Raw genomic sequence first — 26019 nt, 5'->3', positions numbered from 1 at the left:
GCCTGTGGATTTGAGATCCCTGAGGAACTGACCTAGAAGAGGCTGAAGGCAACTTTAGCTGCTGTGGGACCCTTGGTGGCAGCCATTTGACTGCTTCTGAAGAGTGGGTCAGGTAGGACTGGTTGAGGTAATCTTTCAGCTCCCCACAGATTTACATCTGTATTTGCCTTTTCTGTGGCAGTTCAGATACAGCAAACGCCTTTGTTTATGTGGGAGTTTATGTGGGAGTGAGGAGGCTTGTGAGTGCACTGGTTGCAAAAAAACTGCTTTGGAGAGTGGCGGTAAGTCTCCAGCCTTCTGCAAATCAGCTAAAATGCATCGGTCTATTTATTTCAGCCTTTCCTAATTCCTGGGAGGGATTTTTTACCAGACAAGGGCCCAAGTCGCAGACTCAAAGACTTGCAGCTGAATTTTGTCTTTGACTCATCACATGCCTATTGGTAAGCCATCTGCAAATAAGATAATTGTCTGTAATTTGGGTTATCTCATCTAAAGACCTCAATTTCCATTGCTAAAAAGTGAGCCTAATGCATATGACACAAGGATATTGTGTAGAATAACTCACTGTATCTAACTGTTGAAGAGCTCTTTGCAGGTGTAGAGTGCTTGTAAATGGCTGATTAGCGTTATTTAACTGTACTTCCAGCCATTAAAACTCCACTGTCCCAAATGAAACCGAATCAAGCTTTTATTCTAACCTGTACAGAGAGAATAATTTTTCCAGCCATAACTGTGTGTAACTTGCCATTTTCTCCCATCTGATCCACTTATTAGCTCTTGACAGCGAATTGAGCTCAATCCCATCTGTCTCGGCAGCTCAGGTGTTTCTAGACTTCATCCTGAAAATGTCTGTACACAGTTAACGCATTAAATCCACATGTTGTTTAATGGAGCAATTGTCCCATTTCAGGCAGTTGAGGGGTGAAAGCCCTACTCAGTAAGTAGGGGTACAGGTTAAAAAAAATCAGTATATGCCAACTCAGCAGGAAGCTTTTTAGACTGGTAGAAAAGGGATGTGATAGATTGGCTGCTGAGGCAGTAGCTCACCTGTTGCAGGCATCACAAAGCTGCAGAGAGCCTTTCTTCAAAGAAGGTACCGGCTTTGTAAGTTCACATATACTCCAAAACAGCACATGCTTCATCTCTGCATATACCAAGACGCAACAAACTAGGATAAGACAGGATTTTCTTGCTTCTTGGTTTCACTGGCTGGAGACAAGTTCGTTATTCACTTACTCAGAACAAGTGTCAGAGCAGGCTGTGGAAAGTAGCACAAAAAATGCCGATCATTATCTGTAATTTCACTGTGATGTTTATTACCATGTTTCACAAAAGTGATTTCCTTTATGAGACAATTTCATGCCTTACTAATTCCTAATGCATCTTGCTGCGACCGTCAAATGTGTAATTTTAGAAGACATTTCCACAAAATCCTTTTCAGTTCTCAAATTTTAAAATACTCAGTACACTCCAGCATGAATATCATTAGGCTTTAGAAACTACAGATCTACTGTGCTTACTTTTGAATTTAATTTTCTAAAAGAAGTCAGTTACGTATAGCAACACATGATTGATGATACTTCTGTGGTGGAATCCAGTTACTTAATTCAGCAAAAGTTAACTTTTCGAGGCCTGCAGTGAGAACACATTATCTTGCAAGAAGTTTTTGGCGGTTTCCTATTTTCTCCTCGTTGCACATTTCAGAATTTGGTATGCTATGCTGCAATCCTGTCTCTACAAGCTTGGTTCCTACTCTAGATGGATGGTGTATTCTCATTTATACCCTTGAGGCGTTGTGGCTGAGCTTGCCTTCTAAGCAAGAGAGCAGAGGCTTGACCTAGAGCTCTTTGAAATCAACCTTTCTGTTTACTCTTATTGGGCTTTATACCAAGTTAACAGCGTACTCCAGTCAGCTGCAAAAGCAGCACAGCCCTTGCCCCAACTTTTCCTGCCCAAAGCCCGGCAGAGAGCAGGTTTTCGTAAGTTCTTTCATCCTTTTGCCAGTTTTTGGTTTTTTTTCAGTTCAGCCTGAGTGTCTGCTGTCTGATGTTTCTGCCATGGGATGTATGTTTTAGAGTAAACAAGGTTTGGTTTAATTCTCTGAGGTAAATGACCTATAAAAAAAAAATAGTTGCTCGGAAAAGCTAATTGCTCTTAGTCAGTCTAAAATGCACCAGTTAGCGTGTCTCATGGTGGAGCTGGAGGCGTGTGTCTGAGCCCCGTGCTCTGCTCTAGTGTCAAAGGCTGTTCCTAGTGACCGCAGCTGGAAACGGGTACGGTACCTGCTCCCTCAGGGCCAGCAAAGCAACGGAAGAGGACAGGGCGCTAACCCCAGCCACCCGAGCTCTTCTCCTCCAAGCTACAGAAAGGAGCACGCTTGCTGCGCTGTCGGAATTGGGGATGGGCCAGGAAAACAAGAAGGAATCAATCAGATAGGCCTGAAGCTGAATGTGTAGTTTATTTAGCAGTGTGAAGTTTGTATTAATATGGAAGCAGGAATGCACACGTGTTGGAGAGCTGGAGGAGGGAGAGAGAAAGGAAAGAAAACTTCACAATTAGTGGAAAACTAAGAGTTAAAAACCTGTATGTTCAGATCTGATGCTTAGTAGTTCTGAATGATGACGAATGGAAAGCTAGAACCCCCTGAACCTAAATATCCTTGTATTGTACTTAGTCCTGCTACAAGTATGGGTAAATCCAGCAAAAGAACTTCTGTACTTCGGTGGCCACAGATGAAAACATATCTGTGTAAATCCTTTCGCCCTTTCCTGCCCACCTTGCCCACCTTGAACTTCTAACTAGGAGGAATCAGGAAGGGACTCTGTGTTGGATTTGCAGTAAAATTTGGCCATGTGTCATGCCAGACAATATCTGTATTATGTCGCCTTGATTAAAAAATGGACTGCTGTATCAATAAGCTGCTGCCTATCATGATGTCGGTCTGCACAGTGCCGTTAATGTGGCAGACTTTAAGAAAAAGAGTTATAACCTCCTTCCCCTTGATCATTTTATTAAATCCAGATTGATCTTTCATCCAAAATGTCAAGGAACCTGCCAGCAGCTTAGCAATTAGTGAGAATAATGACCTGCTGTAAAACAAACAAAGGTGAATTAAAAGTACAGGTCTTGTCTGCCTTTGCCAACAAGATACAGAATTTATATTTTTTTTTTTTTGCTGCTGTTCTTAATTCTCATCTTTAAAAAAGGACATAGATACTAAGAAGAGTCTGTTAATCGCAATTGAACTTGGGTTCCTATTTGAGCGCTCAAAGATTTTGGCTCACAAATAGGGACAGCTCTATGCTAGGTCTGCTGCAGTGATTCTGGCCCCAAGCTTTTCACTCTGCTCCTCTTCAAAGGTTTCTGTCCCTGCTTCTGGGATTGCTCGGCTAATCATAAAGCAGCTGCAGATCTGCTTAAATCATAGCTGGATGCACTGGAAAAGACCAAAACTGACACCAGTTTATGTTAATTTGCCGGAGTGTACAGCATCTACCTCACCAGGAGCTGAGCTGGTTCTGTAAGGAGGGAGGCAGGCACCTAAAATGGGCAGATTGTTGGGACAGAAAATTCTTCTAAGATTTCCTGAGCTCATCTGTATCAACTAATGAGTCAGAGCTTTAATTCCCAACGAATTAAACAGATCAACTCCAAGAGAGTTTTGTACTTGAGTAGTTTTAAGAATCCAGCCCGTAAGTTATTTTGGTGGTAGGACTGAAGCTGCTGAATCACTTAGACTTTGCAGTATTGTACCTAAAATACTGTAATTGCATTTAAAAATTCATAAAACTCAGACACTATCTGTAAAAAATGTTCTCGACAAAAAAACAGTGAATAGTCCTAGTGAATGCGCTGTTTCTGGTTCATATTTATAATTTAAAGGGTTTTATTTTAAAGGTTAAATGCTTTACATTTTTGGACAAACATGGAAGTGAAACTGTTATATTTAAGGGTAAATTTTAACAGCACTTCTACTTTCCTTTCATGTTGACACAGACCATGTTGGTAAGATTTTATCTCCATAAAAGATAAGAAACATCCCTATTACAGTACCAGGGAAGATGGGTGAAAACAAAACTCTCACTTCGTTAAGTGAAATCAGAGTTCTCCTAGTGTGTTTAAGAATATATTATTTCTTTGTAAAAAATCTTGTTCTTTCCCTTCAAATAAAACACCAGAATCTCCTAAATAAGAGAGCAGAAGGAGGCACTGTACTGGCATAAACGTCTAAACACCATTGGAGACATTATTGCCTGAACAATGTGGGTTTATTTGCTTGGATTATTTGGCGTGCGAAGATACATCAGTGGTTTCTCATATGTTTCTCATATTATCATCAAAGCCAAAACTAATCTTTGTCAGATCCTATGTGGGAGAACTTTAAGGCTCCCAGTCACTTGAATACAAGCCCCAGCTTCTTGCTTGGCCTCTCTAAGAAGGCACATCAAGAGGTCTTTTTCACTTGTTTTTGAAACACCGGGCCTTTCCTGACTCTCTGTGCTGTCTTCTCAGAGCTACTAAAGCAGTGGCATTGCCAGCGTAGCAGCCATCTGCCCCCAGCCCTGCTCCCGCCATCCCTCGCTCCTGTTGGCCCCACAGTCTCCACCACTCTCATCTTGGGCAGAGGGTGCGAGCAGCATCCCTCCTAACACACAGATTTCTTGGTCAGTGGCTTCCTACTGGCTCGGAAAGATGCACCATCGTTTTTCAAATGAGTGTTATTTTCAAGGGATAAAATGGCAAATGGCTGTTTGGGCGATAGCTCTGGGGTACGAGCCCAGCTGTGAGATTCGTGGTGGTTTGTGAGCATCTTCTGATTTCAGACGGGTGCTTTCCATGCTGCTTATGTCTGTTCAAATGCTGCGTGTTCTGTGCTTGGAGACATTTCCTGACCACTCAGTTGAAATTTGTGATTAATTAGATATCATCAGGTTCAAATGTAGTTAATGACAAAAACAGAGGTCATTGTTTCAAGGCTGATGCTTGCATACGCAATATTTTCCTGTTGTTTCCCCCCCTCCCACTAATTCTACTGTTGAAAAACAGCCTGTTTTTTGTTTTGCTGTGGAAAGACTCCATACAAAGAGGAGACACAGCTAGAACTCAGTTGTGTTGTCAGAACTCAAAACATTGTCAAGTGCAAGTGTGAGAAAATGAAGAAAAGGAAATAGGTTTTTCACTACCTCTTTGAAATCTAATAAAGGGGCCTGAGACTAGTAAAGTTCAAACTTGGCCGTTTACCTGAAAAGTAGAACATTGAAAACCAGGTACTTCTAGCAAGAAACTTCTGTAATTTCTCTTTCTATAGTGTGAACCTGAATGGATAGGATTTTGGAGACATCCAGAGTAGTAGTACACACCTATTTTGCACCTTATTGCATGGAGCTTCACTGCCAGTTGGGTTTATCTGGTATGTGGTATTTAAGTGGTGGTTGTGTTTCATTTATCAGCTCATAATTTTTTATGCACATAAACATGACAAAAGGCTTGCCAAAAGAAAGGTCTGCATTTGGGTTGAAATGATCCATTAATATGAAAGACCAAGATGTGTCAACATCATTTGTATTCTGTGTGCATGCATATGCTAAATAATTTTGTTTTCAGAGTGGATATATTGTGTCTTTCCAACTCTGAAATAATTACAAGCCTCAGCTATAGCTGAAGTGTTAGTCACAGTGATTTAGCTCTGCCGGTAAAGTTGTGAATATATAGAATATTAATACGGTGTGGGGCAGCAATAGAGAAGATGAATCCGTGGTTGTACTGGCTGTTCACCTTTCCAGACAACACCACTCGTCTCTGTGTCAGTACTTGCACCCATTTATGTGTGTAAAACCAGGAAACAACATTAAAATCCTTATTTTCAGTAAAAACCCCATTTTTTTAAAAAAAATGGCTCTCTCAAAAAAAGACTGTTATATTCTTTAGTTTTCCAAGATCTTGTGTACCAGGTCCATACCCATCCTCACATGCCCTGGTGTCTCAGCGCTCTCAGTGCTGTGCTTAACGGTAAGACCAAAATGTGCCAGAAGTGGTTTATTTTATTATTCTGACTATACTGTTTTGCTAATATTTTTGTTTCTTCCAGCTTTTCTCAAAATGGCTAACACTCACAGCTTCTGTTATTTTCCAGTGATATTTGCAGCTATATGAGCGTGTCTGGAAATTACAGCACGGGTAACTGAAATAGGAATTCAAATAAGCTTAAGTACATCATTTGGAAACCTTTGCTATTGACTTATTCATAGGCTGCGATCAGTCTGAGCAACAAGTAACATAGTCACCACTATAAATTATGATTAAACTATCTTTTAAAAAAATATATATATTTCCAAATGAAGAGAAAAAAGTTATAATTTTAGAGAGGTTGCTCAGAAGGCACTCTGCACTGCACAAGCATATATTACTTTAAAATGACGAAGGCTGTTGCTCCCCCTCTTAGACAAGGCAGCAAAGACAGGCAACCACATCCTCACTGTGCAATTTGTGTTTTCAGCTGCAGCTTGGGGTTACCAAACCCTCTAATTCCTCATTCAACGGAAACCCAAGCTTGCTTCTGCTATAGGATTTTTGCTGCCCGAGATGAACCTGTGCGCTGGCACGCTTCACTGCCTGGGGTGTGCCTTCAAGCATGTCCTCTACAGGTTTTTACCGTCTGCAGAAACCGTCTAACCACTAAGATAGTGCCTGATCACATGCAGCAAGTCTTTTTTTCCTCTCACTAAAGAGAATTTATATTTTTAGCCTTTCTGCCGCTGAATTTTTTAACGTTTTTCCTCATTCAAGTGAGTAGCAGTTCACTGAATCTTACAGTAGATGTTGTAGCTTGTACCCGGAGAGCTGACGATGTTACATCTTCAGTGAATTACATGGTAGTGATTGAATTTACCAGAGTATAGTGCCAGGACAGCATGTTTGCTACGTTATTTTTTGTAATGAAGGAAGAGGAGAATACCTGTAGGTGGCAATAGTACCAAAGCTGTAACCACATGCCATTGTGGGTTTTTTTTAATTAGTAGAATACCATCAAGTTAATTTTCAAGTTAGCTTTCTGGAATTCCGATTCAGTAAACTGCCTTACTGATGCTGAAGGCCAGGACAACATGGTCCCTAATGTCTGACTGCAAATCTAAGTGCCAGATTCCCCAACACTACCAAGGAAATCCATAGATGGCTTTAGAAATTTTGTTTCAACATTTATCCATTTATTTGTATATTTTCAATCAGTGAGTGCCGGCACAGATTTTTAATGCCAGCGTTGAGGGAAATGTGGCATTTTTATCACTAGTGTTATTTTAATTCCCAATACAAGAAGCTATAATAATATAGTCACAGATTAAAGAATTCTGTTGGTGAACTGGAAAGATAAGTGTGCGTACCCGAAAAAAAAAAAACCCAACACTGTGTATGGATGAGGGCCCAAGTTCTAGCCTGTGCTTGCTCTTTCAAGATGAGTTTGTGGTGCTGATGGGTAACAGCAATACCTGGGGAGCGTGAAGGTACCTGTGCAGCTTTGAGGCAGCAGGGGGAGAAGGTTTGCCCTGAGCATGAGCAGCAGCACAGGGAACCCTGTCAGGGTTAGCAGTTGATGGGCTGGTGCACTCTGGGTTTCAGCTACACTCAGGACAGACCTCGGGCATCTTGTACGTGGGCTGCTGTAACCTGGGATTGCTACAAAATACTCTGGGAGGTGCAACTGGCACCAGGTCTGCCGGAATCATAGAATCGTCTGGGTTGGAAGGGAGCTTTAAGATGATCAAGTCCGACCATCAACCTAACACTGACAAAGCCACCCCTAAACCATGTCCCTCAGCACCACATCTACCCGTCTTTTAAATACCTCCAGGGATAGGCAGCCTGTTCCAATGTTTTGAATCCAGCAGCATTCATGTGGGTTGCACAATGCCCTGCGCAATGCACTTCTTGTGTAGGAGCACAGCTGAAGTGTCAGAAGTTGTTAATGCAGTTGGTCGTTGCGCCACGATGCACCGGATTTATCACTGCGGTGGTTAAAGACCAACTAGGATTACAGAAGTATTGTAAACAACCGCACAGGTACAAAGTAATAAACAGTTCTTAATTTACAGTCTATATCGGTATTTCTTCTGCATCATTATTACTTGGTAGGTTATTTAAATGCCTACCAAAAACTATGTAAGTTCCTGTTTTGACACGGTTTGCATTAGACGAGGCAATGCTAACTGAATAGAAAAATCTAAGTTCTGTTTATGGCCCATTATCTGTGGTAGCATTTTTATTAAATTCCACAAAATGGGGAAGCAACACATCCACTCAAAATTCTAGTTGCCACTAGAATAACTATTTGTCCAGAATATTATTTTCTGGGGGAGTCTAATTTATGCATTCCAAGTCCTTTGCTGACTGATAGTAGTTCAAATAAAGAACATTTTTTGCAGAAATTTAATCATTACCTTCAGCTGTGAATGCCCATTGCTCAGAGGAAATTGTCCCTGTAATTGTGCTACCATTTTAACTGGCATTTTAATTAAGGCTCTTCTGCTTATCAGTGTAAAACCAGGGACCATTTGTTGTGCACCTGAATCCACTGACGAAAATTAACAAGTTGGAGAAATAAACTCCTTGTAAAATGTTGGAGAGTTATTTGAAATAATGAAATAGTTGCAAGTGCCAAACTAACATGTGAAATCAAAGTGAAAGAGGGCAAGCCTGTTGTGACACTGGGCGCAGCAGGTGAGGTGGTAACTCCGTGACCTACTTTGCTGCGCTGATTTATAGGCATGAGTCATCCCGGTAGCCGAAACCCAAAATTCCATGTCTGTTGATATTGTTACCCAGATGCTTGTAAAGGAAAGTCTGCGATGGCGGTTTCAAGCACGGCTGTGATTTCTCTCTCTGTGATTCACTATACCTGACTAGACTTGTCCTAGAAGGTTAGCATGTTGTTCTCCCTGATGTACTTTGTCCCTCTTTTTTCAATTGTTTTTGCTCTGCATCTTCAGATAATCCAGGGCTTTAAGAAAACTTTTACTGTGGTGGAATTCAGCAGTCAAATATCAGGAAAAATATAGCTAAGACTAAGCTTGCAACTGGTGTGTGTAGGTCTTGTATTTAATTACTGATCCAAAATTATTTGAACTACTTTGTGCCGTATGCCTGCTTCCTTGGGAGTCTTAGAGTTCAGCCTTGTGAAGGAACAACGTTACAGCCTCCAAAGGTTAAGAAAAATGAGCAGCCAACACACATTAGAGGAATTTTATAACAGTAGTGGTGGGTGGAAACAAGGTTAAAAACCTCTCTGTGAACCAAAGATCAGACACAGGTTTCTGATGTCAGGCCTGGGAACTCAGTTAAAGAATGATGACCTCAGCTGACCTTAATTACCTTGTTGTATAACGATCATAAAAAGGGAGAGGCTTAGAAATACTGCCTTTGCTGTTCTTGTATAAATGCTGGGCAAGGAATTAGTGGGTTATATAGAAGCTGAATTTGACTTTTTTGTGTGTATGTGCGTGCTTCAAATCTGTACTATGTGTTTGTGGGGTTTTTTAATATGATGTTTAAAAAAGATGGTGAATTTACAATCCTGACTTGATTACACAGGTTGCTTAACTGCTGAGGAACCTGGGGGCTGCTCAACCTGTGATAATTGTGCTAGGCAATATAAATAAATGGTTTACAGACTAGCAGTAACATTCTAAAAATACATTGCACCTTCTTAGTTTTACAACATGGGCAGATCCTACATGTAAGCTACAGGGTTCATAGGGGACATCAAAAACATCTTTCAGCAAGTTGCAGTCTTCTGTGTTTGCTGTGCTACCATTTTCCAACTCATCGCTGTCCTTTCAGAGAGATGGTACGTCCTGGGCTGTGGTGGGCACGGGGATGGGGAAAAGCACACCTGGAGGTATTGCCTCCAGCTCTCCATGATGAGGGTCTGTCTTTTACCCTACTCCAGATTACTAAAGGGAAGCATTGGAATGATATTACCTCTGTTGGGAGGGATGGTGCAGTCCTCTGTTCCTCTTGCAGTAGCAGAGCTAACTAGCCTCTCACCTGGCCATTTAGCTCCCATCTCCCTACCTGACACTTCCTCCAAGTATGGTGGACCCTGTTACCTGCCCTTACCCTCCACTGGCTGGTGTGGGCCTTGCACAGCTCCCTGTGTCCCCCCTCAAGGCTGGGGACTTTGCAGGTCAGTGAAAAGTCACACTTGGTGTTGCTGTGTGCTCCCATGCTGCATGTGCCCTGTGGTGCTGCCGTGTCTCACTGTCTCTCAGCAGTTACCATCTTCCCCAGGGAACTTAAAGCGATGATGATGTTATATTAATGAACTAACACGCTTGTTGCTTTGAAGAATGCAAGCATATAGCCACTGCTCAAGTTTTCCCTGTCTCCTCTCTTGCTCTTCCCAGACTGCTGCTTCCTCCCCTGAGCTATTCCATGTCCTATCGCTTTCTCTTAACATCCAGATGATGATGCAATGCATGGGTTAAGAATAAGTCTTTTGAATGAGAAGCATGTTTACAGCAACAGCAGACAGGGGAAACAAAAATCAATAGAAATGGTTTTCTGGTTCACAGTTTCATTAATGTCTTCAGCTTTAAAGGGATTTGAGATTTTTTGTGAGGTAAATGACCTGTTGCAGTCTACGCAGACATCTCAAGTTACATAAAAATTTTAAGGTGTAATAAAGTGTTCATGCGTACTCCTGCTCCTGGGGATTTGAAAGGTTGCTGCAGATTTCTTTTCCTGTTGTTAAGCATTTTATTTTGATTCTTGGGAAGTATGGGTGAAGGCAAAGGTAGCAACTGTTTCAGGAGGCTGCCCATGAAGCAGGAAAGTTTTGTCATGGTGTTTTAGGTACCTTCTTCCATTCTTGTTCCGTCCTCCCCAAGAGCAGAGGCCGAGTACCACATGCTCCTCTGGTTTGTCTGTCAGCTTCTTAACATAGGATTTGTCTCTGCTTCTTGTGTAAAGGCCTCCAAGTGAGCCTCAGCCGCTGAGCCTGTTCCCCTGTCCCCATCCCTGTCTCCATTTCGTAAAACTGCGCCTGGAAAAGGGTTACAAAAATGTATGTGCCCAGTAACTTCCCATGACAATCCCCAGGGTCCTGTACAAGCAGTGTAACATCTGAAAATATTTGAAAAACACAGCAACAGAAAGACGGAGCGACCGATGGTCCAGCCTCTTTCCCTCCCCAGCTGAACTGGTGCGAATCAGTCCTTGCTGGGCATTTATCCAGGGTAACTGGCATTAGTAAATAAGGCCACAGGCAGATTTTAACAGAAAAAAAACAGCTTAAGCATTTATCATATCACGTCAGAGGAGGCAACAATATCTCTTGGCAGAGTTTCCCCTCACCCCATGAGTGGATGGAGCAGGATACGTGCCTGCATGTCAGCTCCTCAAGGACATGGTAGGTGACATCTGCCGTCCCAGCCCCTTCCTCCTCTGCTCTTACTGGAGGAAGGATCAGACATGGAACTCCAAGGCAAGTGAAGCAATGTCAGACTGAAAGAAAGTGCTCCCTGTCCTCGCTGTCTGGGACAAGAAAACACTCTTTTTGCTGGAGCTGCAGCTAAAGTGTGTGCACTGCATGCTGGTTTTATTATTTTATTTTTTTTGGCTTCCAGTTATTAATATACACTTAAAAACCAATGTTGACAAATACAAGGAGATTGTTTACATTGAGCTTTCCCACCTCAGGGCAAATTTAAAACATGGTACCCCTGGATTACAGCTCGCCAACAGATGTGGTGGATTGTTTCAGGCAAGCTTTCATGTGTCTTGCAGTATCACCTACGCAGCAGATTGCTGAGTTTTGTTGCTGTGCTTAGTATCAGTTATAACTTTCTCAGTGCCCACATGCTTTTAACTTCCCTTGAAAACTGGCTGCTGCCACAAAATAATCCAATTTCTGTTATTATTATAACATCTAAATGACATAGTGTGGTCAAAACAAACCATCTGTGCTGACGAGAATTTCCATCAGTACACAGCCGAGGCATCAGCCTTCAACAGAAGAGGAGACCCAGTTAACACCATCTATATTCCTTACGATTGATTTCAAATTCATCTGTCTGACACATCCATCCACTGTCTTCCATCTTTCAGAGAGGCTGACAGAAATGAGATTAGTTGGAAACTGTCTGAGGGGTGAAATTCATTCCTCGCTCACGACGATATCCCTGACAGTGGTACAGAGCTCAACACAGACAAAGCTCCTGAGGTTCTGTTCTGGGAACAGTGTCATCTCTGATTTGTTATTAAAGCGCAACTGCTATGAACAATTTCTATATATATAAAAAAAAAATTTAAAAATGTCCTTCAGACTGGTATTTGAAAGATAGCCATATGTATCAAGTCTTTCAAGTAAGCCACAAAATCAAAGGATGCAGGAAGGTCAAGGTTGAATATTAATAAAAGGTTGCAGGTGGAGACCTTTCAGACTCCCTCTTTAGCAGTGTTAGTTCTGTGGCCGTATCTGAAAGTTAGCTCTGGGCTTTGTTTCTGTTGTTTTATTAGCGCCTCACCTTGGTACTCTCCAGATCTCTTTTACGGAAAGACAGATTAAAAATGGAGTGAAAAGACCAGTAGATTATCCAGGGAAAGTTAAGTTTTAATAAATGATGCATGTATAGCCCTGATTGATGGGTAATTCGGTAAAATATCAGTGTGCCTTTGAAATAACCTTATGGAAGAGCTGTTGGCCATAAATTAAGTCAATAACTTAAATGTGTGCATTTTTAAAATCTGGAAAATAGTTTCTATGTTCTCTCTCAGGTGCCACATCATCTGAAAAGGTCAGCATATTCTTTAAAGTACTTGCATAAATACATCATTGTCTTTGCAAAACTACGTGAAATTCAAAGTCCAAAGAATTAGTCCTGAGTGTCCACTGCAGCAAGTGTCTCACCGACATGGTGAGAGAATTCTGCCCCAGAGACTGATGGTAACACGTACTGACAACGTGATCTACAAGGTCTTGCTGAATTGTGGTGTCTCACGAGTAGGAATCCCCATATGTTTAAGCAGCAGCACTATATGCTGATCAAATCTTTGATGATCAAAATCAGTTTAATTACTATAATTAGAATTGAATAAGAGAGGTAACATACATACAGAAACCTTGAGGCATATTTCTGACATTTCTTATGGGGAACAAACTGTCGTCGTGTGTATGGCTCTTAGGTAGCTTTTCCGCAGTCATTCAATTAAATCCTAGTAAAAGGAATTAGGAAAAGCCAGCTAGAACAAATTATGTATTTCTTTCCTTCTCCTGAGACACTGTCCTGGTGGAAGTTCTCCTGCTAGCTTGCAGCTCACCTATTAATATGAGAACCGTGCAGCTGCTCAGTTTTAAAGCCACAAGTTTTCATACAGCTTCTCATACTTGTGATTCAAGAAATGATACTGCTGCATAGTATTTCTTTCATGTGTGTATATACTTATCTATAAATATATGTATTTATGTATATAAATATAACTTCTGCATATAAATTCTAGCTTGAAATAGCTAGACACACACAAGTAAGTGTCAGTGAGGGCTCCATATCTGACATTCCAAAGTGTCCAAGTGGCACAGAATTTGTGGTGAAAAGAATTTCAAATTTACTAGTGGCTGAAAGCAAGACTTTGGTGCACATCTACAGCAGGACTGTAGTAAACTACAGACACTGATGCTGCATCTTATTTGAAAGGTTCTGCAGAACATGAGAAGAACTTGCTTATTCCAATTATGGGACTGATCTTTTCCCTACTTTATGGCAGTCCACAATTTATTGATCTAAAACCCATCGACAGTAACAGAAGAGATTTGGGAGGGTCCTTAGCTGTTGAAAATTGGCAATGTTCACAGAAGCCAAGAGGTTTGTCCCAATTTCAGGACATTTTAAAAATTCATTGCAAGAATTAATTACTAAAAATCAGCTCAGAAACCCCTCCAATCAGCCTGTAATATGCAGAACAAGACTACTTATTTTTTTCTTCTTGGGGTAAAAATGCGCCAAGACTGGTACATCCTTTCTCGAAGAAACTGTTAACTTTCTTCTCACTGTCCTGTTCTACTATTTACTGTCCATCCAACACAGTGCCCAGCTGACAACTGCTCAGGCCTCTGGGAGGCTGAAGTCAAGAAGGTGTGATGTGGGCGTTCCCCCTACACACCATGCAGTGCCACATGTAAACTGCTTGCTCTGCCTATGAAATGCTGTAAGCACCGAAGAGGCATAAATTAATAATGTGTTTTTACACGTATGCATGTCTGTAGAATACCTAGTGAACAAAGCGAAGGTAGCCTAAGCAGTATATTTTTAGCCTGAATTTTTGAGATTACAGGGCACTATAAAGACATGTTGAAAATAGCAGGGATTCGGTTGCAGGAAGTGTCATTCACAACTGCTAAGGAATACTGGAAAACTAGGGGAGGGGGAAAAGCTCATGTGCCTGTGTTTACCAACGCACGCTTATATGTGTGTAGATCTAGAAGTTACAAAAGGAAACAAGAGGCCTGTCTCAAGAAGTTTTGGGGGAATCAAGCCAAAAAGAGGTTTGTCACAACGCAAGCAAATTGCAGGGAGTTAAGCTCTGAGCAACCTGATCTAGTTGAAGATGTCCCTGCTCATTGCAGGGGAGGTTGGATTAGGTGACCTTTAAAGGTCCCTTCCACCACAAAATATTCTATGATTCTAAGCTCTCTGCATGCGAAGAGGAAATAAAAAGTTATCCATAAATAGCAAAAACACCTTGTGGGAGGAAAACCTGCTTTGGGATCTGTTAATCTCTTCTGGTTTAAAATTGCTCTATGATTTTGATAGATGGTCTGAAGATGTCTTGCTGAGAGCAGTTACTAAACATTTGTTTGGTTTTATTCTCATCTTAAGAAGAAGATACACTTTATTTAAATGCTATCTAAATGCTTAGGGACTTTGTTTATTTTTTAAGTGTTTATTCTGCTGCCTGTCTCCGTTCACTACAGAGGAATGCAAGAATTCCCTGCTGATGTAGTTGAGCTTACCTACTTCTTTTCTGCATCAGTGAAGCTGAGTTGTTTACAGATGCACCCTTATTTCTTACTGTTGGATGCCTTAGAAAAATAAATACATTATGGTTTGGGGGACTTTCAGTATCAGTAGCAAGGGGAAAGTTTATACAGACTTAGTGAAGCACCCCCTGGAGATGAAACATACTTAGAGGAAACAAGAGCATGTTCCTGCTGGGTCACTTATTTTGGTTATATAGAAAGATTTTTTCACTTTTCTATCAAACCAAATAATTATTTGCATACCTCAGATCCTTTATCTCCACAGATGTTCTAATGCCACATTTGCATTATTCTTGGTCCTTCAGGCAGTCCTGTTAGTTTTCGTCTTTCCCTCATCATAATTTCAGCAGCTGGTATTATGACACTCAGCTGTAATTGCTGATCTCAGCTTTAGCAGAAGATTCACTCTGAAGCTTCCCACTAGGTTTTTGCTTGGATGAAGCTGTTGGTTATTTTTCCAAGGCCTGACTGAATCACACTATTATTGAAGTTCTGTTAGAAAATGAGAAAATAGTTCATTTTAAAGGTTTAATAGTTCATTTTGGGGTGACCGTGGTTTTACAGATTTCCATAAATATTAGATGGCTTAACGTTTGACTATCCTCACTCCATATCTTTTCCAAGGATAAATAACCTTTATAAAGATCCACAGTGCATTGAATGTACCCAACATGCCATGATGCGATTAAACCCTTGGCAGCTAAGAATGTGATTGCATGGTCAGCTTTAGTCTTTACTTCTGACTTCTGCTAGGTTTTGCCTTCTGCCCTCAGGCATGATTCCCTGCCCACTTTCCTGAGTCAACACCACAGCCTGAGGAGCTGCCCAGCCGGTCAGATGAGGGAGCTAATAAAACTCATGCGTGTGTATTTTTGCAATCTAATGATTTATTTTGTTTTGACAGAGGTAGCTTTCACCCAGATCAGCTCACCATTGTTGCATCCAAATTACAGCTCGGCCGCAAGAGTAAGACATTAGACCAAACACAGGCATTAAAGGTACATCTCTCTGCCCTGATAATACATACATGTGTAGCGTTACAGGATACCAGTCATCAATTCTACCTCCTAACTCTGAAGCAGTGACATCCAAGCTGTCAGTGGTTTTTGTTGCAGCTTGAGTACATAGTGTAAATACTCTTCTGCCTGTGTAACTGCCAGTGGGCAGCTCGCGTGGGTTGCTTCCAGGTCAGTATCAGTAACTGGCCGTTTCTGTTTATGGCCCTGGGGCTTTTATACCTTCCAGTGCCCCTAGTTTCAAGGCCGCTGGTGTCAGCCAGTGGCTGTACTATCAGGAGGCCCCACCTGTAGCTGGGGCTGTTCTTTATCTACGCAACAAGGGCATATATAGAGCACACCCTTTTGCAGCTGCTTGCTCTTACTGTGCAGTTACAGCAGCACTACAGGTATGTGCCCAGAGCCGCTGTACTCGCCAGCCAAGGCAGAACTGTGCCATTCAGCTTAAGCGAATCCTCAAACCATGCCTAGAGTTTCGATGGTGCAAACGAGAACTGCTGGAAAATGGTAGGTTATTTTCATGAAAACTCGTGGCAGAAATTAAGAAAAAGTGAAATGAAAAATGAAAATGAAAAAAAACCCAACCTCTCAAGTTTTTTCTTGTTTTCAAACAGTGAAAGGTTTGTGATATGTTGTTTTAAAAGAGAGAAAATGTATCATTTAGGAAAAAAGACAACCTTTCATTGAAAGAAATACAAGGTTTTGGTGAGTGTTAATGAAGAATGTGCTCTGTTGTTTCCTGATTGTATCAGACCTTTGTGTTTGAGATGCTGAAAATCATTGGAATGGGTGAGCATTAGAGTAAGTTGCGAGGTAGGCACTTTCCCTTCATGTCCTCCTATGTCTTTGCGATACCACTGGTTTCTGAAGGGTTTGTTTGGATTTGTATAATTAGGACTGCTCCTCAGCTGTCTTACTTTGTTGTAACTTTTGTATCCCTGGTCGCTAGAACTCTTAATTACCTCTGATATATACCATGTTGCTCTTAGAGTTTTTATGTTGCTGTTAGAGTTTATATATTGCTCCAATGCTTTCTACTGGGACTCCTAATTACAAGTGTTTCAACACCGACATGTAATAATTAATTTTTGTTAACCTTTATTAGCAGTGTAAGAAAGCTGGAACATTCCATTTCTCCCTTATAATACTTTAAATAAAATTATTTATAGGGCTGTGTAGGTGTGCGAGATACAAACACAAATTTAAGGGAACATTGAAAAAAATGGTTTCACTAGTAAGCCTATAATTATTACAGTTTTTTCCTTTGTTATGATTTGTAAGCATGTCTCTGTGGTTCTTGTTGATAATGACATGCCTTTCTACTGGGCTTGAAAAATCTGTCTGACATCTGTAAAACTGTTGGCTTGAGGTGGTTACAAAAGAGATGTGGGAAGCTGCTCGTAGCTTGAGCAGAGGCAATTACTAGCCGACCTTCCAGATCAGACCAACCCATACCCTGCTGCCAAAAAAATATTTTTTTTTTTGAGGCAGGAAGAGGGACAGCTTCATCTTTCAGCGACACTTGAGGTTAGCTGGTGATGGGCATGGTGGATGCAGGAAGACGAGAGGGGTCTCCATTTCTTCCAGCCACGGAGCTATCTGGCTGCTGCAGGGTGTCTTCTGCTTGTGCCATCAGGCATCTGTGGACACTGTGGTGCTCAACGCTTCTGTTGCCTTAGGATTGCTTTACATATAAATGCTTTATCGGTACAGCCGTATCGGTCAAGAAGGTAAAGAAAAAGAAATCCTACCCTTCATGGGTATAACTTCAGTAAGAAAAGCCCACTTACAATTATGCTGGGGAAAAAAGGTCTTAAATTTTTTTCCAGAAAATGATATTTCTGTATAGCAGACCAGGAATTTTTATGGTCAAATGTTATATCTCTACCATTCTGTTTTCTAGTGATCTCATGCTGTAACATTTTCCATTCATGGAAGTTCAGGGGGAAACTCCCCTGAAATGCTAGGACTCTAACTTGTGTTGCTACAGTATCCAAAAAACATTGCAAAATAACATTGTTCTTATATATTCCTGATAACTCTCAGGTCCCAAGGATAAGAAAATTGTGGTATTTGTGTCACACATTTCATTAGCTGTATAAGAACAAAGCAGTAGACTTCAATCTTTCAAACATTGCCCCCCAAATTTCCTAATGAATAATACCTTATGAATTCATGGTTTTAAAAGGCCCCAAAGGATGAGTATATGTTAAAAATTCAGACTTATTCTTTCTGCTTAAAATCTGTATCCTCTTATGGACTACTCTGAAGCATCTGACAGCACCGTGACAGTTAAAAATAGGAATCCTGTTCTATCTTTTCCCTTCCCTTCATGGTCAACTAGTTGCAAGTCTAAACTCACGAAGTCTAAATTCCAATCTAAATTGTGATTCAAATAGTCATAATTGTGTAGTTCTGATCCAGGAAGGTATGCATACAGATTCCGCAGTTTGATGTTGTTAAAAATGCCTACTTGCATGCAGGAAGTTATAAAGCTCTGCCCCTATCTTTGGAAAATTAGTAGTGAGTGAATTTGCTGTGGAATATGCAGAAATATGTGATAAAGGCGTTGCATACTGAAGCAATCGGGATAACTTTAATCAACGGACCTGGATTTTATCCATAAAAAGCATTATAAAATGAAAGCAAAATGAATTTAATACCTCTTAGCAATGCAGCCAAGAAGCAAATAAAGCAAATACTTTATTCAGTGAAAACTATCCTGTAGAATTTTGTAGTAATACAAAGTAATAACCCAGAACTTGTTCCTTGATAAATTACTATATTTAGATGAGTAAAGGGACTGTGTTGCTCAATACGTATAAATGATGGTTGATACAGATTTACTTAGCCTAATGCAAATGTCTGTGCTATGCTGCGGGGTTTTTGTTTGCAATTTCCTGCCTTTAAAATATTTGTTGTGAAAATGAGGCACTTGGAAAATTTATGCCAATTAAACACAGAAGCATTTGGGCTTCTCTGCTAAGTTGGTGTTAATCTTTCATGTCCCTGTCACCCAAATCAGAGCTGAATGTCATATGTTTAGGTCTGGCAGATTGGGAAGTAAACTGGAAGGAGCTTTCTGGTTTTATTACGCTCATCTTAAATGGGCTTTTAAGCATATTTGTCTAATGGCTTTTATTAATGGCCGGTTAACCCACCAGATAACTGACTTAAACCACTTCCCTGTTCACCTGGTTTTAAAGGAAAGCTTTCATATTGCATTGGATTAGAGTTAGCAGAACCACAGTTAGGTAAGTTGTAGGTGGTCAACTTTGATACCAGTGAGGGAACTTGAGCTTCGTGTCCCTGTAACTTGCATCTCTCTAGATAGTCACTGTAGTGAAACCCAAAGAGCTGCATCATAACAACACTTACCACAAAGAGGTGTAGGCTTACTTGTATAATCATTAATTTTTCTGTCCTCTCATAACCCATCTGTGTTTTCTGGTTGACTGGCAAAGAGGTCCTAATCCTGCATTTGACATTGTCGCTTGATGTGGAAATAATTGATGTCACACATTTAGCATGACATAACTTATACAGAGCCACAGCCATGCGATCCGATTCGTAGACAAATAAAATTGACAGGATCCTATCCAGCACAGTCTACAGTCGCTGTGTGCAACCATCAGCCACAAACTGAGCTGAGATGTCTGTGAAGCTATGACCATAAAGCAGTAGGTTGAAAGTTGTGGTGTATTCATTTACAGAGCCTTTAGGAGCTCAGATGTCAGCTACCCAGCTACTCACCACTTCAGGGGGGCTGCGTGCCCTTCTCTGAGCAGTGGGTAGAGGTGGCACATCCTGAGAGCAATTCTTGTGCTCATGGGCTGTGTCTAGTCTGAGGTTTGGGCTTGCTTGTTTTAATTTGGGCTAAAAGGTCTCACTGATGTAACCACCGGGATATGCAGTAACAGGAGATCCAGGCTGTCTGTCTTCTGGCTGCAGTCTGAACGGTTTGGATGCAAGTTCGCATTAGTGTTTTGGAATGGGGGACACCTTTATGCGCCAATAGGCTGCAGCTGTTGGTTCTGCATACCCCATAGCAACATCAAAGTGGCTGATTTGGGACAGACAGGCTGGATACACTTATTCCCAGAAGGGCCCCAAATCACATGCTATGAGGCAGACGAAAATTCGTAAGCTGATGAGCAGCAACCATTCAGATTGCCCGAGGGAGAACTCTGTACTTGTCTCTGCAACACGGGTCATCTTTAATGTAAATAGCTGGGCTCCGGGCAAGTTCTTGGGTATACAGAATAGCTGTCATTCAAGTCTGCTAAAAAGGTAGCTCTTATTCACAGTATTTGGAATGCAAAACACTGCCACCATCCTGTAGGTACTCTTTGCACTATTGCCGCCACTCAGCAGCAGCAATGAGGATTTATGTCGCAAAAATTTCCTACGCTGTATGAGAACAAGGAAAGGGCCTGAAATTGCTTCTTATCACACAGCAAGGGACATGGGATAGTAGGCAGGGGAAAGAAAGAAAGAAGAGGGAGAACTTCTTTTACCCTCAACTGGAATTTTTCACTTGCTCCTCTATCCTTCACCCCCTCTCGGTGCATCTCACTAATACACAACGACAGTCCTAGTTTGGGAGGTTTTTTCCCTGTGTAGAAAATGGGTACTCATAGAGTGTGCATGGCTTTTATGTCCTGAAAGCACATAAAATATTTCTTAAAGAGGAGAGGACAGGGGAGGAAAGGAGTCGATTTAAAATTTTCATTTGATATCTGAATGTTTATCAACATCTCCCGAATGAACGTCACAGCTTGGCAATGCAATCTGTAAGTCTCAGTGTGATCCCTTGGTAGTTTGTGCTGGGTACAGACAAGCGGAGTATCTCCTTTCCTGTGGGTGTGAAAGGCAGCTCATGCTTTGGCAGATAAACTGAGAACCGTGACAGCGCGCTCACGGATAACTGCAAGACTTACGTCACTCAGCAGTGTCCCATTTGCCGTCAGACTTAGAAATGGCACTGAGAGTCTGTCATCACGTAGACCTTTCCCCCAGAGGCTGGTTGCTACAAGCTTTTGGAAAAAGACTTGGAGGGCATGTTAAAACGTCTCTTGTAAGAAGCCCCAGTATCCTGTTTAGAGTACAGATGTTGCCGTTGTAGAGAGAGAGACCTTCGCCTTCTTCCTGATTGTTCTTTTGCCAATATACACTTGACAGTGTATGTTTAATTTCTCCCAACAACATCGGAACATCACATTTAATAATAGCATTCTTAATTCCAGAGGACCCGAAGTTCTCTGCACAAGAAAGATGTGCTGTGCTTTTCCTTTTACTAATGTGGTAGTGGAAGTTTGAAGAAGTAAATTGCCAAGAGCCGGATTCACGATAAAACTGGAAAGAGAACAGGGACAAACCTCAAGTCAGCCTCCTAATGAGAGGGTTTATATGCTTTCCATCTCCATAAATGTTTCCTTTCTTGTGGTGCTTACTTCCCAGAGTGTGTGCACAACCCCTTCTATGGGATTACATTGTGTGGGAGTTGGGTTTTGCTAAGTAATCCCACTGTCACCACTGCCGCTTCTTCTCCCTACATGGCCTATGCATGAGTCGGTATAGATAATTCACGGCTCACAGGTGGGACTGCTGTGTCTGATGCGCGGGGCCATGCAGCCACAAATGGATGGCAAAGACACAGCCTGTGCGGGGAAGAGTTGAGACAGGACTCATCTGCACAAAGCTCAGAATCCGCCTGACAGCCCTGCTTTGGGCAAGTGCCTCTGCTGCCCCTCTGGAGATTTGATTTTCCTGAAACAGGGCAATGCAGACAAACCCACTGTTGACATCTGACCTTCTGAAAGCCCAATACAGTGGTGTACGCCCTTGTACAGTGACCTAGTGATCTTCAGTCTAATCAGACCTTCCATTCCTAATTGGCATTATTTTTTAAAAGGTCACTTAAAAAAGGCAGGCAAAATAATGTAAATATCAAGAGTTAAGTATTGTGGGTCATGCCAGCATGCTGAAGTGAGGGAAAGCACTGGAAAAGGATGAAATTACTCTGTGCCTCTAAGGACAGCTGAGCAGTCAGTGAGGGATTTTGAGGTATTTGAACTTTAAAGTTGACACAATAGATGGCTGGGGTGATTTAATGCTTTTATCATTAATTTAAACCATAGAAATTAATTTTAAAAATACTTTGTGAGGAGAACAAAAGATGAGAGAATTCATCTATAGGCTACCACTTCTGTCTATGTCACTGTGAGTCCAGCTCATGCTCCTGCTATTATCTGGAAGGATTTGCTTTAGCGGGCTGAAGGTTCGGTTGGGAATAGGTGCAGCATGTGGGAAGAGCATTTACTCAAACTCTGTGGGCTTTTGAAAATAACAGTAAGAGAAGTACCCGGTGAGGCTGTCAGAGGTAGGGTGCTGTGCAGTATTCTGCCACATTCAGGGAATCTTGTCCCTGTTTTGGAGTGGGGAAGGAGCACTGTGTGTGCGAGAGGAGGGGGAATTGTCTTTGCTCAGCCAAGCAAAATGAAATATATTCCGGAAACACACCATAGAATAACAGTCTTTCCGCTCCTGGTGCAGGCTAGGGAGGACCTGGCAGCGCATGAGTGAGAGGGAAAGATAAAGGGGGAAAAGAGCAGCCTTTGGCCAGAGAATTGCATGGCACCATGGTTTGCTATACGCTGAACTAACTTTCTGAAGATGCAGGTGATTTAACTCCAACATATGAAAAGAACTATTTATTGAGATGTTTCCGAAGTGCAGCACCTGCAGAGGCTGCCCAGGTGGCAACAGCTCCTAATTTGGCTTGTGTGGAAGGGCCTTCCTGACCCATGGGCCAGGTGCCTCTAACCCAGGCAGCTATTTCTGCTCCACCATAACTGGCTGCTGTGTGCAGCAGTTGTTCCTAGTTGCCCAGCCCACTGCCCCGTGCTCACAGGTCCTCCAGGAACCACCCAGTGCTGGGGCTTTCGCTGCTGGCGCAGGACACTGGAGCTGCTGTTGCTGGTACGCGTGGCAGTAGCCGCCACCGCTGAGAGCAGCAGCCGAGCAAACGGATCCACAGGCTTGATTGGAAGGTGTGACTAACGCAACATCGAGGTCTTGTGAGAGTAACCATATTATCCTCTCTTCTTGGAAGCTGCGCTAGGAGAGAGCGCTTCCTTCGTAAATACATTAGCATGTATGTTAATACTGCTGAGCCCAACCACACATGACATACCTCTAAATATATATTGCACATCCCTGTCTCTTTTCATGTTGAAGAGAAGTTTCATCATTTTGTGGCTACTCTGCTGGTATTATTTAAATAAAGCTGATATTATTTAAATAAAGCTCCTAAACTTTTGAATAAACTATGATTTATAATAAGCCTGTGTTACTAAAGAGCCAAGCAATTGAAGCCTTTTATGTGCCTCTTTATCCAACTGCTTACCCTCTCTATGTTTTGATCAACTACGTCTGGCAAGGCTTAAAAAAACTCCTGAAAGTTTCTGAGGAAATAAGGATGTTTCATCCTAGGTGCTTGAAACTGCACAGTCCCCTTTGGAAATGAGAATTATGACTTCAGTGAAAACCCCAAACCCACAACATTTGCCTATTTAATTTCTTACTGACCTTTGCCTCCAGAGTTCCCCACCCTCTGGCACATTTTGAGTCATGAATTAGCTTTCATGTCTGAGCTGAAGGACAGAAGAAATCCAATTCGCATTTTAAAGCTTTTTCCCAGCAGCCTTCCAACTCCAGCTGTCTTGTTCAGCTGCGTAAGAAGTATAGGAAGCTGCATAAGAAGTTTGGGAAGGATGGCAAGTCATCACCTGTCCCTTAGTAAACCCACTCACTACTTAATTTGTTTATGAATTTGGGATGACACTGTAAAAACTGGTGTTAGAGTTGAAGCAGAAACACCTGCCAAGAAGGTGAGGTCTGGGATTTATTTTTACTTTGGAATTTCAGCTCTTTAATTTTTGAAGACATCATTACATGACAACACCAAGGAGGCCCTTGTGTCGGATAATTAACCTCTGATAGTAGTATTACCTCAGAACACAAGATGCCAACAAAAATGTAAATGGTGTCAGGGAAGTATTTTTTAAAAGCTGCAAGCCCCTTCGAGGGTAGTTAGCTGTGTTGATTTATGTATGTTTATGTATGCAGATGCCTTAGGACTGCTGAAGTCCTCAGCTAGAGAAGAAAAGCAGCGTGACTCACGCATGAGCATCGTAACAACTGTACCTAAAAGGTGAAGTCCCGCTGCTGGTGCAGGGGAGTCAGTCTGAAGGAGCTCCAGATTTACTTTGTGTAACAAGGTAGAAGTGGTAACCCAACTATTCTACTTACTCCAGAAAAGAAAAAAGTACACCTCCCGTATAACTTAATGAGTAATTATAAAAACAGTGTTCCTCTTACACTTTTCAGTAGTTTAAAATGTGTTAGGTGCTACTGATTTAAATGCATTCCTTAGCATAGATATTCTGAAGATAAATGCAAGAATCAGTCAGGAACTCTGCTCAGCTTTTAGGAATTTAAGTACATTGGCACATGCAAACCCTGGAAAACATGTTTTCCTTGGGTGCTCACAAGTATGGTTTGAAGCTCCCCCTTGCTACCACACTGAAGGATTTATCTCATGTGTGTAATGTGCAGAAATGGGGACTGAACTGGTTGCTGTGCCCCACTGACCACTTTGGACAGTGCAAGCCCAGATTATTTAGTTTGTTTGATAGAATTTTTATGACAAGTTTATTGTGAGAAGCTCTGGGTATGGAGTGCTTTCCAGCGGCACCACTCAGCCGTGTCCAGGGTGCCTTATGCTAGCACAGACAGTCAAAACCTTACAAGTGAGTCTGCCCCAAAACAACGACATACTTAATACTTCTGGTTTCTTCTTTTCTTTCCCCTTTGGACTTCTGAACCTTTAGGATTTGCTATGCTGTAGGGACTCTTTATCAGGGAGTGGAGCGATAGGACGAGGGGTAATGGTTTTAAACTGAAAGAGGGGAGATTTAGATTAGATATCAGGAAGAAATTCTTTACCGTGAGGGTGGTGAGGCACTGGAACAGGTTTCCCAGAGAAGCTGTGGATGCCCCATCCCTGGAAGTGTTCAAGGCCAGGCTGGATGGGGCTTTGAGCAGCCTGGTCTAGTGGGAGGTGTCCCTGCCCAGGGCAGGGGGGTTGGAACTAGATGATCTTTAAGGTCCCTTCTAACCCAAATCATTCTGTGATTCTATGTTTTGTGAGGTTTCGCTGTAGCCACAGGGTCTAGATTTCTTTTGAAAGAAGTCGAGATGGCTGATTGAGTTCGTCTGGATGATAACCCTCCAAGAACTGGAGCTTTGGCGAAAAGCCTGAACCAAAGCAGTGATTGTCCTCAGGAGGAATGGGGCTGTCACCCCTCCGTCCAGCCATACCTCTGGGACATCATCCTTGCCCCAGCTCCTGCTGCCCCCTCGGAACCGCCGGCCTTCAAAATTTTTTTACAAAAAGCGATTCACGGCCCACTCCCTCGAGGCTAAAGCTCGCTCCCACCCTCTTCTCCCCTCAGGCTCCTTCCCTTTTTCGAAGGAGGGAGGGGAAACACCGCAGCCCCTAAAACCCTCTCACGACCTCGGGCGCCGCGACGCCCGGCCGGCGGGAACCGGAGGGTTGAGGGGTTAATCCGGGTGTGGCGGCTGAAGAGAAGCCGAGCGGCTGCCGCCGCGGTGCGGGAGGGCCGGGCACGCCCGGAGGGGCGTGCCCGGCCCTCCCGCACCGCGGCGGCAGCCCTGACCCCCCCTCAGAGCCGCGGCCGTTGGGCTGACTGTTGGGCGGCCGTTGGCGGGACCCCCTCCCCTCCCCTCCCCTCCCCTACCTGCGCGCGGGCTTTTGGCGGGCACCGCTGAGGAGCAGGAGGGAAGCGGCGGTGGGGAGGCAGGATGCCGGGCAGCGACACGGCGCTGGCCGTGGACAGAACGTACTCGGACCCGGAGCGGCACCGGCGCCGCAAGACGCGGGTAAGGAGT

General features: G+C 42.5%; 1 protein-coding gene across 6 annotated transcripts in view; it reads left to right on the top strand.

Moving 5' to 3' along the window:
• Positions 1–26019, top strand: part of TMCC3 (transmembrane and coiled-coil domain family 3) — a 145271-nt gene that overhangs the window by 68569 nt on the left and 50683 nt on the right. Inside the window, exon 1 of one of the 6 annotated variants that reach the window (XM_074575175.1) lies at positions 16287–16551. The exons of 1 other annotated variant lie outside the window; for it this stretch is intronic. In XM_074575175.1, coding sequence (XP_074431276.1) covers positions 16549–16551 — 3 coding nt within the window. In that variant the 5' untranslated portion in view covers positions 16287–16548. Of the gene's footprint in view, positions 1–16286; positions 16552–25762; positions 26011–26019 lie in introns of those variants that run through there. 4 more of the 6 variants (XM_074575194.1, XM_074575159.1, XM_074575185.1 and 1 more) reach the window with 4 other exon arrangements.

Source organism: Larus michahellis, chromosome 1 (genome assembly GCF_964199755.1).
Source record: "Larus michahellis chromosome 1, bLarMic1.1, whole genome shotgun sequence".
In the NCBI taxonomy this organism is placed as follows: domain Eukaryota; kingdom Metazoa; phylum Chordata; class Aves; order Charadriiformes; family Laridae; genus Larus; species Larus michahellis.
Note: the sequence above shows the minus strand (reverse complement) of the source record. Positions and strands in the feature narration are given on the sequence as shown.